This window comes from Balaenoptera borealis (assembly GCF_965194805.1).
Source record: "Balaenoptera borealis genome assembly, chromosome: 14".
NCBI lineage: Eukaryota > Metazoa > Chordata > Mammalia > Artiodactyla > Balaenopteridae > Balaenoptera > Balaenoptera borealis.
Genome location: NC_138875.1, coordinates 58,159,429 through 58,173,607, shown reverse-complemented (window position 1 = coordinate 58,173,607; position 14,179 = coordinate 58,159,429). Strand labels below are relative to the sequence as shown.

Genomic DNA, 14,179 nt, shown 5'->3' with positions numbered 1-14,179 from the left:
GGCCACTCTTCATCACGGTGTGCGGGCCTCTCACTGTCGCGGCCTCTCTTTGTTGAGGAGCACAGGCTCCAGACGCGCAGGCTCAGTAGTTGTGGCTCACGGGCCCAGTCGCTCCGCAGCATGTGGGATCTTCCCAGACCAGGGCTCGAATCCGTGTCCCCTGCACTGGCAGGCAGATTCTCAACCGCTGCGCCACCAGGGAAGCCCTGATTACCATTTCTTTTGGTAGTCATTTAATAAATACATCCCTGAGAAGAGGCATAATGAAATACAGTTTATGTTTCTTGAAAAGATAAAGGACTCCTCTCGCCATCATCCCAGTACACTTAGTAAATGTCCTTACGCCAGCTTTTAGGGTTTGGAGGTCTGGGATTCCAGACCTTTTTAAGCTGAAGCAAAACACAATTAACAAGGTAAGTTTAATATAAAGAAAGGGCACAGTTTAAGCCAAAGCTAAGCATAAGCATTTTGTATCACTTTCCGTTTGTGATCACAGGTGATGGTGTTACTTCCAGTAACTGAAATGACTGACAGTTATAGGTAGTCCAGAGTGAATCTATCAGAAGAGAAGGGAACATTGGAAAATAGTCATCTGTAGTGAGTCGGAAAGGAAAATGTGCAATTTCAAGTGGCAAGGGTCATCCAAGAAAGCAAGGAATGAGTATCTTACAAAAAAAGAAAAAACCAAAACAATGTAAATATCATGAAAATCTAATTTTAAAAAATGTTTTGGCATTTGGGCATAAGATTGGAGGTGTACACTGTAGAATTATTAAAGTAATGAGTTAAAGTAAGGACTGTATTTAGATGCTTATGATTTTCATTGTGTGCCATTTAAAAATCAGTTTATTGCTTGCTTATATTGGCATGTGGGTAGGGAGGCAGATTATTTTAAAAAAAGTTTTGAAATTGAATTTACCAATTGAGGCTGTCGATACTGTTTACTCATAGGTAAACTTATGCCCTTTCAGATATGTGGAATTAAATATTGATTCTAGTGAGATTCCAGAATTTAAAAGCCTTACATTTTTAAGGTTTCTTACTTTACTATCTCTCAACAGCAAGGGAAGTTTTATTTTATTACAATTACTCAAAAAAGCAGCAATGATTTTTATTCCTTGTATTATGCATAAAGTGCTGGGGGAAATGATATACCTAGGAAATATTTGACAAGGGCATAGGATTTTATTTGAGGTTTGAGGTTCTGTGATTTATGTGATGTGTGACAGGTAAGGTTTTATACGGTGTATTCATAGGTAGAAAATAATGGTAGGTTATTTTACTGTTTAAGTAGTTGATAGGTGGTTCCTGGGCTATGTCCATTTTGCATTTTTATTCAGCTTTTGTAGAGCTGGCTCTGTGCCTTCGGGACGAGGCATGGAATTAAAGACAAAAGCCAGGTACTGAATGGTTTCATAGTGAAAGTCAAAACTGGGATTATTCCTTTACTGATTTTGCTCTTCTATTTCATGTATAGTGAATCCTGGGGCTAATGTCATGTTTAGAAAGATTTTTATTTTACAACGTATTTAACCACATTTGCAAGTTTAGAGTGCACTGATGTGAGATGTATAGTACCACAACGACTTTTGTGTAAAAAGTTCTTAGGTTTAACAAGTAGTAAGGAAATTGGGAGAAGATGGTGAAAGAGGCAGCAGGTTTGTCAGCTTAACCGGAAAGAAGATCTCAAGTTTCCGGCCTTTCACTGCCCCCTGCACCACCCCCAGCCCGTGCCCTACCCCCACCTCACTTAGTCATCACTGATTTCTAGTCCGAACCCCTTGTTTTATGGAAGAGGAAGTGGGAGAGTAAAAAAAAAATTAGTCATCCAAGACCATACATGGCAACTTATTTGCTGCTGATTATTTTCTTGTATCTATAAAGATTATACATAGATTTTTGAAGTGACTTTTTTTTTAATTAATTTATTATTTATTTATTATTTATTTTTGGCTGTGTTGGGTCTTCGTTTCTGTGCAAGGGCTTTCTCTAATTGCAGCAAGCGGGGGCCACTCTTCATCGCGATGCGCAGGCCTCTCACTGTCGCGGCCTCTCTTGTTGCGGAGCACAGGCTCCAGACGCGCAGGCTCAGTAGTTGTGGCTCACGGGCCCAGTTGCTCCGCGGCATGTGGGATCTTCCCAGACCAGGGCTCGAACCTGTGTCCCCTGCATTGGCAGGCAGATTCTCAACCACTGCACCACCAGGGAAGCCCTAAAGTGACTTTTTAATTTTGAGATATGATTCTGGTTTTCTGCTTCTGTGACAGTTTTGACATTTAATTACTAAGTTATAGCCATTATCTGCTGAAACACAGATAATAACAACAGAGAACCCTAAGTAGGATATTCATAGAAGATAGAAAATATTGAAGATATTCAAATTTCTTCAATAATATGATTTATATGCTAGAACTGTCCTGTCTAGGAAAAACTAAGCATCTTCTTAAAATATGCTTTTTCTAATAGTCATTTATGTTTTACTTTGTAAATTCATGACCTAGTGGCTTTTAGGTTACTCTTTTATAGAGATTCTCTAAACCACCTGAACATTTTCTTTTTTGTGTTTCTGGAAGACCTTTACAACTGCTGATAAAAGCATTAGACTGTGAACAGAACAATAGTGTCTATTACCTTGAGAGATTTGATTTTGAAAGTTGTAACTGAGTTCCGTTTTCTATTTCTAAAGAGTAGAAATATCTACTCTTTACCCACCCACTTAAGAGAGATCTTACAGTGGTTAAAAACTATAAGGAAGAGAGATTACACTTTTAAATGCATAGTTATATAATAAATGGGGTTGATTTTATTTAGTCATTCATTAAATTATTATTGAAATACCCACTATGTTCTAGTTTTCAGATATAAACAAACATGATTTCCCCCCTTGAGTATATGGGAAGGAGGTTGAGAGATGGCTGAATAATAATCAAATTTGATGCATTATGGGAAGGAAACAATAAGGCACAATTAGGATGACTGTGCAACAAGGGAAGTCCTCTCTCAGCCAACAACTGAGGAATGAGGAGTCAGGCACTTGAAGAGCAGAGGAAAAAATGTTCTCAGCGAACAGAACAGCGTGTCTAGAAAACCCTGAAGCAGAACAAAGCCCTGATGTGGTTTACACGCTGGAAGGAGACCACGTGGCTGGATCACCGGTGGATGGCCGGATGGGCAGTGCCGCTGGGTGTCGATAGGGGGTTGAGGCCTCAGCTTCGCCTTGAAGGCCATGGGAATTAAGAGTCTTGATGTTAACTTCAAGCACGTTGGGAAGTTATTAAAGGACTTTCTGCAGTGAGTGATGTGACTGGATTTATGTTTTATGAAGGTCAACAGAATAGAGGTGGATAGGAATTGAGGCAGTGAAAAGGGAGTTATTGAAGGAGTTCAGGGAAGAAATGATGGCTGGCCTAGTGGCTGGGGACCAATGCAAGATATGTTTTGGAAAGATATATATTTTAGTATACATTTATATATATATATATATAATATATATATATTTGCAAAATTAAATATTTTGCAAAACTTTCTGTTGTATATTAATAAGGAAGACAAGGGAAAGGAAAATGTCAGGTGTGACTTCTGGAATTCTGGCATGAAGGAATGGCATTGCCACTTACTGAGGTGGGGAAGGTGAGGAGGGGAGAGAAATCAACAGGCGCCTGTGAGGTGTCAGTGAGGAGTGTCCAGTGTGCAGTTGGACACTAGGCTGAAAGCTCAGGACAGAGGTTTGGACCAGAGATGTGAATATGCGAGCCGTTGGCATGTAGGAAGTATTTAAAGCGCTGGGGAAAAAAATATAGAGAAGAGAAGAGGGCCTAGGAGTGAGTTTGCTGGGACATTCCCACATTTAGAGGTTGGATAAGGAGTAACCTGTAACAGTGAATAGAAAGGAGTCGCCAGAGAGATAGGAGGAAAGCAGGAGAGTGTGGGGTGTTCTGAATCATGTTGACAAGAAAAGTCTCATCACCTGAGTTGGGGCTGCTATGAGGTCAGATGAGACAAGGACAGGCAAGAGTGGATTATCCTCTGTAGTGGCCACAAGAGCAACCCCGATGGAATCAGGCTGGAGTGGTGGCAGAGAAAGAGGAAATGAGGAAGTGAGACAGGGTCGACAAGATTTTTGAGAAGTTATGAGTAGAGAGCAGGGAAATATGGTAGTAGCTGCCAGAGGATGTGAGGTCAAGAGAAGACTACTTTGTTTTAGTAAGATGGGAGCCACTCAAGTCTGTGTTTGGGTAGAATTTTAATCTGTAGAATGTGTATTAGGTTCGGTGTGGGCTGGTTTACTGAGGTGCAAACAAGACGGAAGGATTCTGCCTTGTGTGACCATCCAGAGCAGGTGGGCTGCCCTCCACGAGGTCATCCCGGGACCCCGGCTGAGGGGGCTGGCTCTGGCATCCTCCTCAACTTGGGGCTTCCATGATCAGGTCTGTAGTAGTGACATCAGTCAGTATTTTCCAGACAATGCAAAAGGGAAATCTAGGGCAAGTGGCTTTCTTTTTATGAAGATGACCTAAATATCGAATACATTTTCTCCATTGTCTCATGGGTCCAGACCTAATCACATGGCCCCAACTCATTGTGGTCTCCAACTGGGTGGAGGTGTGCCAGCTGAAACAGAAAGTTTGCTTACTAAAAGAAAGATGGAAAAAATAGATTCTGGAGAGAGTCTATTTCAGCCACAGACTCTGGGCTCCTTGAAGGTAGGTAGGGTGTAGGGGGTTACAACATATTTATCTGCCTCTAAACCAGGAGCAGTGCTTGACTTATATTTGGTACTCAATAAGTGTTGGGTGAGTTGAACTGATTATTAAAATTAATCCTCCCTCTCCTGAAAGGTAAAATTCAACTATAGGCTCTGAATTACACAATCACCACCTCTCCCTCCCCCTCCACTGTTTTTTCTGTAGACTTGACACTTTGCAGTATAAGAACAAAAATGCGAATATCATATTTGCCTTCAAGATTTGCTTGAAAATCTAAAATGTAAGAAGGAAAGAGAAAATGTTTTAGTTTTATGTAGATCCCTATCTGGCTTTGCATTTGGACTTGATATTTACATTTACATTGGGTAACTGAGCACATGCCAGGTTGACAGGTCTTTTATTTAACAGACAGAATAGCTGGTGACTGTAAAAAGTAACCTTAAACAGAAAGCACAGATACCACATTTAGTTTATAAAATAGGTTGGTATTTGTAATGTTTCCCTCTTCAAATTATTAAGCATTTTCCAATGTGTATTGTGAAAATAAGAACTAACTAGTAGTTTTACTATGGAGTTTTATTTTTTCATAAAAATTCTACTCATACTAACGGGTGTATCATTTGCTTAAAGTATTACACTAGCCCTTTGCTCATGGTATTTTTACCATAAAATTAGAATTAGGAAGGGAAATTATGTGATCATCTGAGATATTCATTTTTGAGATATTTATCACATAGCTAAGATGAGAAATTACTTAAAATGACATGGTGACCACTGCTATAGCAGCTCTCTTGCTGCTTAGAGCAAAAAAATGGCTTTAATTATAGCAGCATGTCTATTAGTAGTAGGAAGAAGTAACAGCAAGAAATAGGTTCTTTAGATGTGATCATGTTCAGTGCTCTCATTTGGCAGATGTGGAAACTGAGGCACAAAATACTTATGTCTTGACGAGTAAATTATAAGGAGATGGCAGTTATATTTTAGGGCATCTTTTTTAGGATGTAAGAGCAGATTATTCTATGTCAGGATCTGTTGTTTGAGTTCCTGATGGGATATGAGATGGACAAACTTCTTCAACACTCACGGGAAATAAGAGGGAACCAGGAAGAAGCCTTTGAGAGTGAACTTGTGATGAGCAGGAGAGGGGATGCTACCCGGCTTCCTCCGCTGTGGCCAGGTCTGGTCCAGTGTGGGACAGGTTCCTCAACACCAAGGAAGCCGCTGATGTACTGTGGTTGTTCGTTCAAAAGGGAATAACAGGGACTTCCCTGGTGGCGCAGTGGTTAAGAATCCACCTGCCAATGCAGGGGACACGGGTTCAAGCCCTGGTCCGGGAAGATCCCACGTGCCACAGAGCAACTAAGCCCGTGTGCCACAACTACTGAGCCTGCGCTCTAGAGCCTGCGAGCCACAACTACTGAAGCCCACGTGCCTAGAGCCCGTGCTCCGCAACAAGAGAAGCCACCGCAATGAGAAGCCCGCGCACCGCAATGAAGGGTAGCCCCTGCTCGCTGCAAGTAGAGAAAGCCCGCGCGCAGCAACAAACACCCAATGCCGCCAAAAATAAATAAATAAATTTATTTAAGAAGAAAAGGGAATAACAGTTACGGGAAAATCACAGAGGGGAAGGGCGTTTGTTCACAGAAGAATGGATGGATTCACGGGTGTGGAAGGGCAGAGCAGGGCCCCTGGGAAGGGGAAAGGGAATGAGAAGGCGCATCCGCTTCCATTACTAGATCATCCTTGCCAGAGATTAAAATGTATCTCCAGCTGATTCAGAAAATTCATTTTTCTAAAATTAAACGTATCTAAGTTAGGTAATTATTATGACGGTAATGTCGTTTCACGGTCATCTGTGGCAAAAATCTAATAGAAATAAAGCCCGTGATGGTTCCAAATCAGCATTTACTACTAAATGTTCCTTTTGAGACGTCGACGGGCACCCGTCCTTGTGGTGAATTGGACAAGGCTGTTGTTAGGTATGTGTGGATCGTGTTTTGGTTCTTAGCGTTTCTCCATCTTTCCTGTGCTGGTTCCCTTCAGCCGTTCACTGTAACCTCCTACCTTTCTTGCCTGCCTGGGGGAGGTCATGGGCACCGAGTGATGGGCCCTTCCCGCTTTCTGCTTGCAGAACAATCGACCATGACAACCGAATCAGGATCAGACTTGGAATCCAAGCCGGAGCAGGAGGCCGAGCCCCAGGAGGCGGCGGGACCAGAGGGTCACGCGGGGGCACAGCTCGGGGCGCAGCCAGGAGGCGAGCCGGGCACTGAGGAGCAGCCCCCGGCACTGGAGCAGTTGGAGGAGGCGGCAGCACACAGCACGCCCGTGAGGAAGGAGGTGAGCCTGGACCACCCCGCACTTGCGAACATCCCCCCCAAAACCCGCGGAAGAATGTTTGCTGAGCTTTTCCAGGCTCTGCTCTGACCTTGGCCTCTTAGCACTAGAGGGAACCACCAGGGGTCATCTGCTTGGCCCCTTCTGGTCCTGGGCAGTTGGAAAGTTATGCTATTTTGAGGCTTTCAGTGAATGACATTCCACAGCCTTGCCTGGTGACGCCTTCCTTCGATGAAAGCATTTGAACTCACACTGAAATCTGGATTGCAGGTCAGTGGTTTTTGTCTGGGTTTACAGGGAGGCTGGACACTGCACCGGCGGCTCTAATTATGCGCCCGGTTGTTTATTTAAGCCTTGGGTTCAGAGCTCTTGTGATTTTTCCCTGGGGCCACTCTGACCCTAAGGTTGCCAACTACTCATAGTGGGTGTTTGTGTCTCTTTCCCTCTCCCGTGGACATGTCTATTTTCAACTCTGTTACCTAAACATGTTTAAGTTGTTATGGATATGTGATTATTCCTTTTAAAAGCTTTCCTACAAAATATAAAGCACGATTTATACCCGGGCCTTGAATGAATCCATGTTTAAATTTCTTTGGCTTGAAACTTCAAACCTGGAATCAGCATGTTTTAGGGTCCCGACTCATGGGTTAAGGAAATCTGGGAGTCCCTACACATGGTTGACCTCTTACAGGTTGGAAGTATTTGTGTCAAGCCAGAAATTCTAGAAGATGTTAAGAGACATGAAACCGGCATGTCTTTGGAAAACACAACACATTGGTATAGCCTTAAACTACCATGTGTTTACAGCCTGATTATTTTATTTCTTTTCCCATGGTATTTAAGTTCTGCTTTTAAATGGTATAAAGAGTAATGTTTATTTTCACGCTCTGTAGATAGATGCTCTGTCTGATCTCAGACATTTTGTGCAGGGAGCTGGGGGTTATACTTCAACTTGTCAAACAGAATCAAAGGAACAGATGTTGTCATCATGGTTTTCCTTTATCTTTTCTTTTTGTGGAGACGTGATGGTGGTAGTGTTTTGTTTGTTAATTTTCAAATCTTCAGAAATTTAAAATTACTAGACTGGATTTTTCTCTCTTCTTTCCTCTTAACTCTGAAATGAAATAAATGTGAAAGTGGGGGAAATTGGAGAGAAGGAAGAGTTTCCATACCCAGACATGACTAGACATGTGTATTTAATAAATGGATTGACATTCTGTAGTCAGACGTTTGAAACTAAAGAGGAGTGACTCGAAGCCACCGGAGGGAAAAGTGACTGGCGGCAGAGTCACGAGACTTTAGCCCTGCCTCCCCCCCTGGTTATCTCAGTGGTCTCAGAACTCTCTTGAGTCCTCTAGACCTCAGCTTACTCATTTACAGAACGAAGAGATCAGAAAAGATAATTTTCTAAGATTCTTCCACTCTCAGATTCTCTGATCCACACCAGGTGCCCAGTTATGTTCGAGGTAGAATGAAGTGTGCTTTGGTATCTCGTGATGATTAAAGCCAAAGTGGGCTTTGGCTGGATCTGAATTCCAGTTGACTAGTTTGGTGACCTTGAGAAAGCTGCAACTGTCAATATGGTCTTACTCTCCAGCCCATTAACTTTAGCCACCAGGGTGGTGGTATATTCATGAGAGAGGAAATTTCGTGCTTGTGTAAGGGGCCCAAACTGAGTTTCAGAACATATCTTTCTTTGGACTTTCAGAGTGTATTTGCAGACCATGGAAGCTGTGGTCTGGCCCTTGGGTTGAATATGCGTTGCTGGTCATTTAATACATAGAAAAAGGGCAGAAAAAGAGTTGTTGGAGAGGAGTGCACAGGGAGACTGCCAAGGGGACTGACTCAGGGGAGGATTTTATTGTTCATAGGATGTCCTCTGCAGTTCTGAGTCTAGCTTGGACTGGACTGTTGTGATTTGAAAGCAGATTAAAGCTTTTGGACAGATTTGATCTGTTCTTATACTAGCTCATTACAGTGAAGGGGGAAGCAGACTTAAGGGATTACTTTGTAGTGAATTTCAGTGCTGCTGGCTTCATTGAATTGAGTTAGAGCTAAATCAAATATTTTAACAGTTGTAAAATTACTGAGAAGATTAATACTTGAAGCTATGTAGGCCTTACAATTTATAAGATACCTGGTATGCTTATGGGACAGTTATGGGTCATGGAATAAAGGAGGATCCAGTGAATGAAAGAAGCAGAATACATTAGGTTAAATCTTAGATGCTTTATTTGTTTTTAAGGCTTATACTACCCAGTGCCTTTTTTTTTTCCAATTGAAGTATAATTGATTTACAATGCTATGTTAGTTTCAGGTGTACAGCAAAGTGATTCACTTATACATATATATACATATTCCTTTTCCGATTCTTTTCCATTATAGGTTACTATAGATAATATAGTTCCCGGTGCTATACAGTAGGTCCTTGTTTATCTGTTTTATATATAGTAGTGTATATTCGTTAATTCCAAATTCCTGATCTATCCCTCTACCACCCTTTCCCCTCCAGTAACCATAAGTCTTCTCACTGTGTCTGTGAAAGCCGATGCCTTTTTAAAAAGTCAGCAGCCCATTTTTGTACCCTCCTTTGCTTAGTGGAATCTCGATGGCATTTGTTAAGAACTTAGCACTTCTAATGTAAATCCTTGAGTCAAACTGAAATAAGGCCCTATGGGTACATTTAAACTGCAAAAGTTATTTAGGTGTAACTGTTAGCATTATAAGTATTTGTATATGTATATCCATTCCTAATATCCTAATTCAGACATCCCTCATCCTTTAGGAAATAGGAAAGCCTGTTTCTAAAGTGTTCTGTTATTGCCTGAGCAATGTAATATTTATTTGCTGTCTTGCAATGAAAACTGTCCATTGTTTGCTCTTCACAGGTCACTGACAAGGACCCGGAGTTTGCCGCCGGACCTTCCAAACAGCCCGAATATCAGCAATTCGAAGACGATAAACTTTCTCAGAAATCATCTAGCAGCAAACTATCTCGATCTCCATTAAAGATTGTCAAAAAGCCTAAAAGCATGCAGTGCAAAGTGATACTTCTGGATGGATCAGAATATACCTGCGATGTAGAGGTAAATGTATATTTTACAACTTTTTTTTGTCCCAGGTATTGAGAGCTAGGAAATATTGCTGTAAAGCATACAAGATGCCTCTTTGTTTTTCCAGAACTCTGGAAAATTACTCAGACCCAGTTTCTAAACACAAAATTATTTCCGAAGTCTCTCACAGAGGATCAAATTACTGAAAATACTTATAAAGTCTCCAAAATGTTACAATCAAAAGAAAAATGTGGTCTTCTTAAAAAAAAAAAAAAAAAAAAGAAGAAGAAGAAATCTCTAATACTTTCCATGGTAGGAAAAACATTTTGGAGGCCTTAAAAATCAAGTGTTCTTTAATATCCTGGCTATGAGCTAACATTGAAATGAATTTTACCTTTTCTGTTTGCATAACTTATGGCCAAGTTGTTAATTGGTAGAAACTTGCAGATTTCTGTATACAGGAGCGGTAGGATGATTTGAACTGTGAATGTCCTTTTCTTGCTTGGAGAATGGGTAGTTTTTTAAATGCACGTGGTGGTGGGCATTGCAGCTCAAGTGTAAAGGGGTGTGCTCCTCTGTGTTTTTTTGTAAAGAAAACAAAAATTCTTCTGAGAGAAGGGGCAGGTGAATGACCTTTGTCAGAGATGTTTGGCCAGACCAAGTTAACAAGTGAGAGCGACACAGGCTGTTGAGAGTGGCGGCGATGGATGGTTGTTGAGCTCCTGGGTATCACGGGGACACAGGCAGGGCGTGAACTCTGGCCAGAGAATCAGGTCTGCCCCGTCCACCACCTACACCACCTACTGCGTCTTTTCCCCCCAGCTGGGAGGGAGCAGCTTGCTCTTTTTGCAAGTTGATTCCATTTCAGATTGAATATTTTCATTCAGAGAGCTACTCTCCCGCCTCCAGCCCCTTGCCCTTGGTCCTACGTGGGCACCGCACATCCCTCTGTGCCAGCCCCGCCCACCACATGCCTCCACTGGTCCCCTCCTTCTGCCCGGGGTGCTGAGAATCTGCTGGTTCCGCAGCCAGCGTACATCTGTGTGTGGTCATGCATTTCCGTTTCTCTTTTCTCAAGACACAGCCAGCAAGCTCACCTGATCCCCCGTGGTCCACGTTCATTTGTCTCCTCTTTCTCTGCCTACAGCCCCCGTTTCATTCCTTATAGTTTGCATAATGCACTCATGCACCAGTGCTTTTCTTGGAACAGAAGATTCAAATCCATTTCATGTTGATGACGTCATTTAGGGTGGGGGTGTGTTATCAAATTATTACAGATTGCAGGGACGTAGAAAAAAAGTTTTAGATAAACTCTTAGATCAAAAGAGATTAAGTCTACCATATATTAATTTAGAGAATTTTTGTTATCCTATAACCTGACAAATATTAGTGGGTTACTACAGGGAATAAAATAAACGTTCTGAGGTTTGCAATGCACAGGTCCATTTCCTGCATTTCGCTGGCTCTGATTTTGGCTAATTTCTTAGCCCAAGGTGTTCGATTATTGATTTAGATGTTTATTCTGGAAATGAGAAGATCCGATAATACACTTTTACCTGGGTTTTACTATGAAGCTTAAAGCACTTCTGTAACCTTTAGCGAGGTTGCATTTTTCCAGTGTGGATCTCCCTTCTGGAAAAATTCATCGAAGTCAAGAGGAGCTTTTTTCCTTTAACTTGGAGGCGAGTCTTTCTACTGATTGTATTTATATAATGGGATAAATAGGGTTCCCTGGCAGTCCTCTAGTCACGACTACCAGAGTTTTCTAAAGAACAGTCTAGAAGAAAGTTGATAGTGTTTCCTGTAGGGAGAATAAATGCCTCCGGGCTCACCCAGTGCACGTCATGCTGATCCTTTTGCTAAATTTATTTTGTATCCCGTGCTTCAAATCCATTCCAGCTAATCTGTGTTTTTTAGTACAGCATTTTTGGTTTGTAATTAACTCTGAGTACCATTCAGTGTTACTTTTAATGTCACTGTGAAGACTGTGAGTGGCATGGCAATGTTGGTCAGCTATTTTCTTTTATAATAAGGTATTTTTATGAATTGGACAGATTCTTAAGAGTAACTTTTTTTCTGGGACACACAAATCCTTGTCAGCAGAATATTCTCAGTGTCACAACAGAAGAAGGTGTGGCCGCTACTGACATCCTGACAGCCATGGAGAAGATGGAGAAACATGGAGATGCTAAAGTGAAATGGGTTTGTGTGTCACCAACTAGCTGGATAAGAAAAATGGGTCGTGAATCGGTGACATGGTTCTCAAGGTGGCAATGAGATGCTAGTTGAAAAAGCAGATTCAAAATGCTGGACTTCCCTGGTGGTGCAGTGGTTAAGAATCCCCTGGGTTCAAAATCCCTGGGCCGGGAAGATCCCACATGCCTTGGAGCAACTGAGCCCGTGCGCCACAACTACTGAGCCTGCGCGCTAGAGCCCACGAGCCACAACTGTTGAGCCTGCGTGCCACAACTACTGAAGCCCGCGCACCTAGAGCCCGTGCTCCACAACCAGAGAAGCCACCACAATGAGAAGCCCGCGCACCGCAACGAAGAGTAGCCCCCGCTCGCCGCAACTAGAGAAAACCCGTGCGCAGCAACGAAGACCCAACGCACCAAAAAAAAAAACAAAACAAAACAAAAACAAAATGCCTCTGCTTTTAGATACAAACTATGAAAAGTAAAGCTTTGCTGGCGAGGTACACGGGGTCTAGCAGGTAAACAGAGGTTGAAAAACATTGTCCTAGAGAAGGTGGCCTTCAGCCTTTACTCTCCTGAAAACTGAGTTGTTAACTGAATCTTGGATGAAGGCACAGCACACACACAAAAACAACTTTTTTAAGTGATAAGGGCTTTAGAAGTAAGGAACAGCCCATGTGTCAGAATCCAGGTTTCTTAAATGGATGGTGCGGACACTAAAGCAAAGTAGCAAGATAACGTTTAGCAGGAGGGGAGGTAAAACTTCTCTCTGTGTTTAAAGATCAAGTGCAAAACAGAAATAGGTTTGGAGGAAGGGCCAGGCAGACTTAGTAACAGTTCCGGGTGAAACTCATCTTTGGGTTTAAGGTGATTACAAACCCAGCAGGAACCAGCAGTGCAGTGTGGCTGTCAGGAATGTTCTCGAAATCCCAGGCTGCTTCCGGGGAGTGTAGTGTCTAGTTTGTGGAAGGCAGTGAGTCGTCCCCGTTCCCCTGCTGGGAGGTCCCATTTGTGTAATTCACACGTGATACACATGCTCCAGAGCCGCCAGACCTGGGGAGTGATTTCAAGGAGCTTCTTAGATCTTCTGAACCTCATTTTCCTCACCAGGAAAATAGGGGTGAAAATAAGGCATTATTGAGAAGATTAAAGCAGATAACTGATGTACACTTTCTGGGGTGTAGCAGATTCTTTTTTTTTTTTTTTTTTTTTTTTAATAGCTACTTTATTTATTTATTTATTTATTTTTCGCTGTGTTGGGTCTTCGGTTCGTGCGAGGGCTTTCTCTAGTTACGGCAAGTGGGGGCCACTCTTCATCGCGGTGCGGGGACCGCTCTTCATCGCGGTGCGCGGGCCTTTCACTATCGCGGCCCCTCCCGTTGCGGGGCACAGGCTCCAGACACGCAGGCTCAGTAGTTGTGGCTCACGGGCCCAGCTGCTCCGTGGCATGTGGGATCTTCCCAGACCAGGGCTCGAACCCGTGTCCCCTGCATTAGCAGGCAGATTCTCAACCACTGCGCCACCAGGGAAGCCCCGTAGCAGATTCTTGATAAATGGTACCAGTTTGACAACGATAATAGCAGTGAACTCCGACTTAAGCTTATTCAGGAGAGAATCACAGGATGGTGAGTAGTTTGAAACCTTCCCATGTGGAATGATTCGAGAAAGAATGTGTTGAAGGTGGAAAAAAGATTAGGAGGAGACAGGATAGCTACTTCCAGTTACTTGGAAAGGTTGTCATTGAATGTCATAACATTTTTTAACGTATAGGAAGTAAAACTTAGGAAGAAGTTACAGGAAGTCAGATTTTAAATAAGCAGAAAAAGAAGGTTTTAAAGTGGTCATTGTCAACCTCGTGATGACGTGTGCTCTGCTGTTGGGATTCCAG

The 14,179-nt window shown here is 42.5% G+C and overlaps 1 protein-coding gene and 1 long non-coding RNA gene across 17 annotated transcripts in view; one reads left to right on the top strand and one right to left on the bottom strand.

Moving 5' to 3' along the window:
• The window catches only part of EPB41L3 (erythrocyte membrane protein band 4.1 like 3), a 223,328-nt gene that overhangs the window by 129,389 nt on the left and 79,760 nt on the right, over window positions 1-14,179 (top strand). For 15 of the 16 annotated variants that reach the window (XM_082353502.1, XM_082353507.1, XM_082353501.1 and 12 more), the window contains exons 2-3: window positions 6,838-7,046; window positions 9,932-10,129. In XM_082353502.1, coding sequence (XP_082209628.1) covers window positions 6,849-7,046; window positions 9,932-10,129 — 396 coding nt within the window. In that variant the 5' untranslated portion in view covers window positions 6,838-6,848. The remainder of the gene's footprint in view (window positions 1-6,837; window positions 7,047-9,931; window positions 10,130-14,179) is intronic. The other variant, XM_082353508.1, reaches the window with a different exon arrangement.
• The window catches only part of LOC309610605, a 716,737-nt gene continuing 716,037 nt past the window's right edge, over window positions 13,480-14,179 (bottom strand). Inside the window, exon 2 of the long non-coding RNA XR_014234078.1 lies at window positions 13,480-13,836. This is a non-coding gene — a long non-coding RNA (uncharacterized lncRNA). The remainder of the gene's footprint in view (window positions 13,837-14,179) is intronic.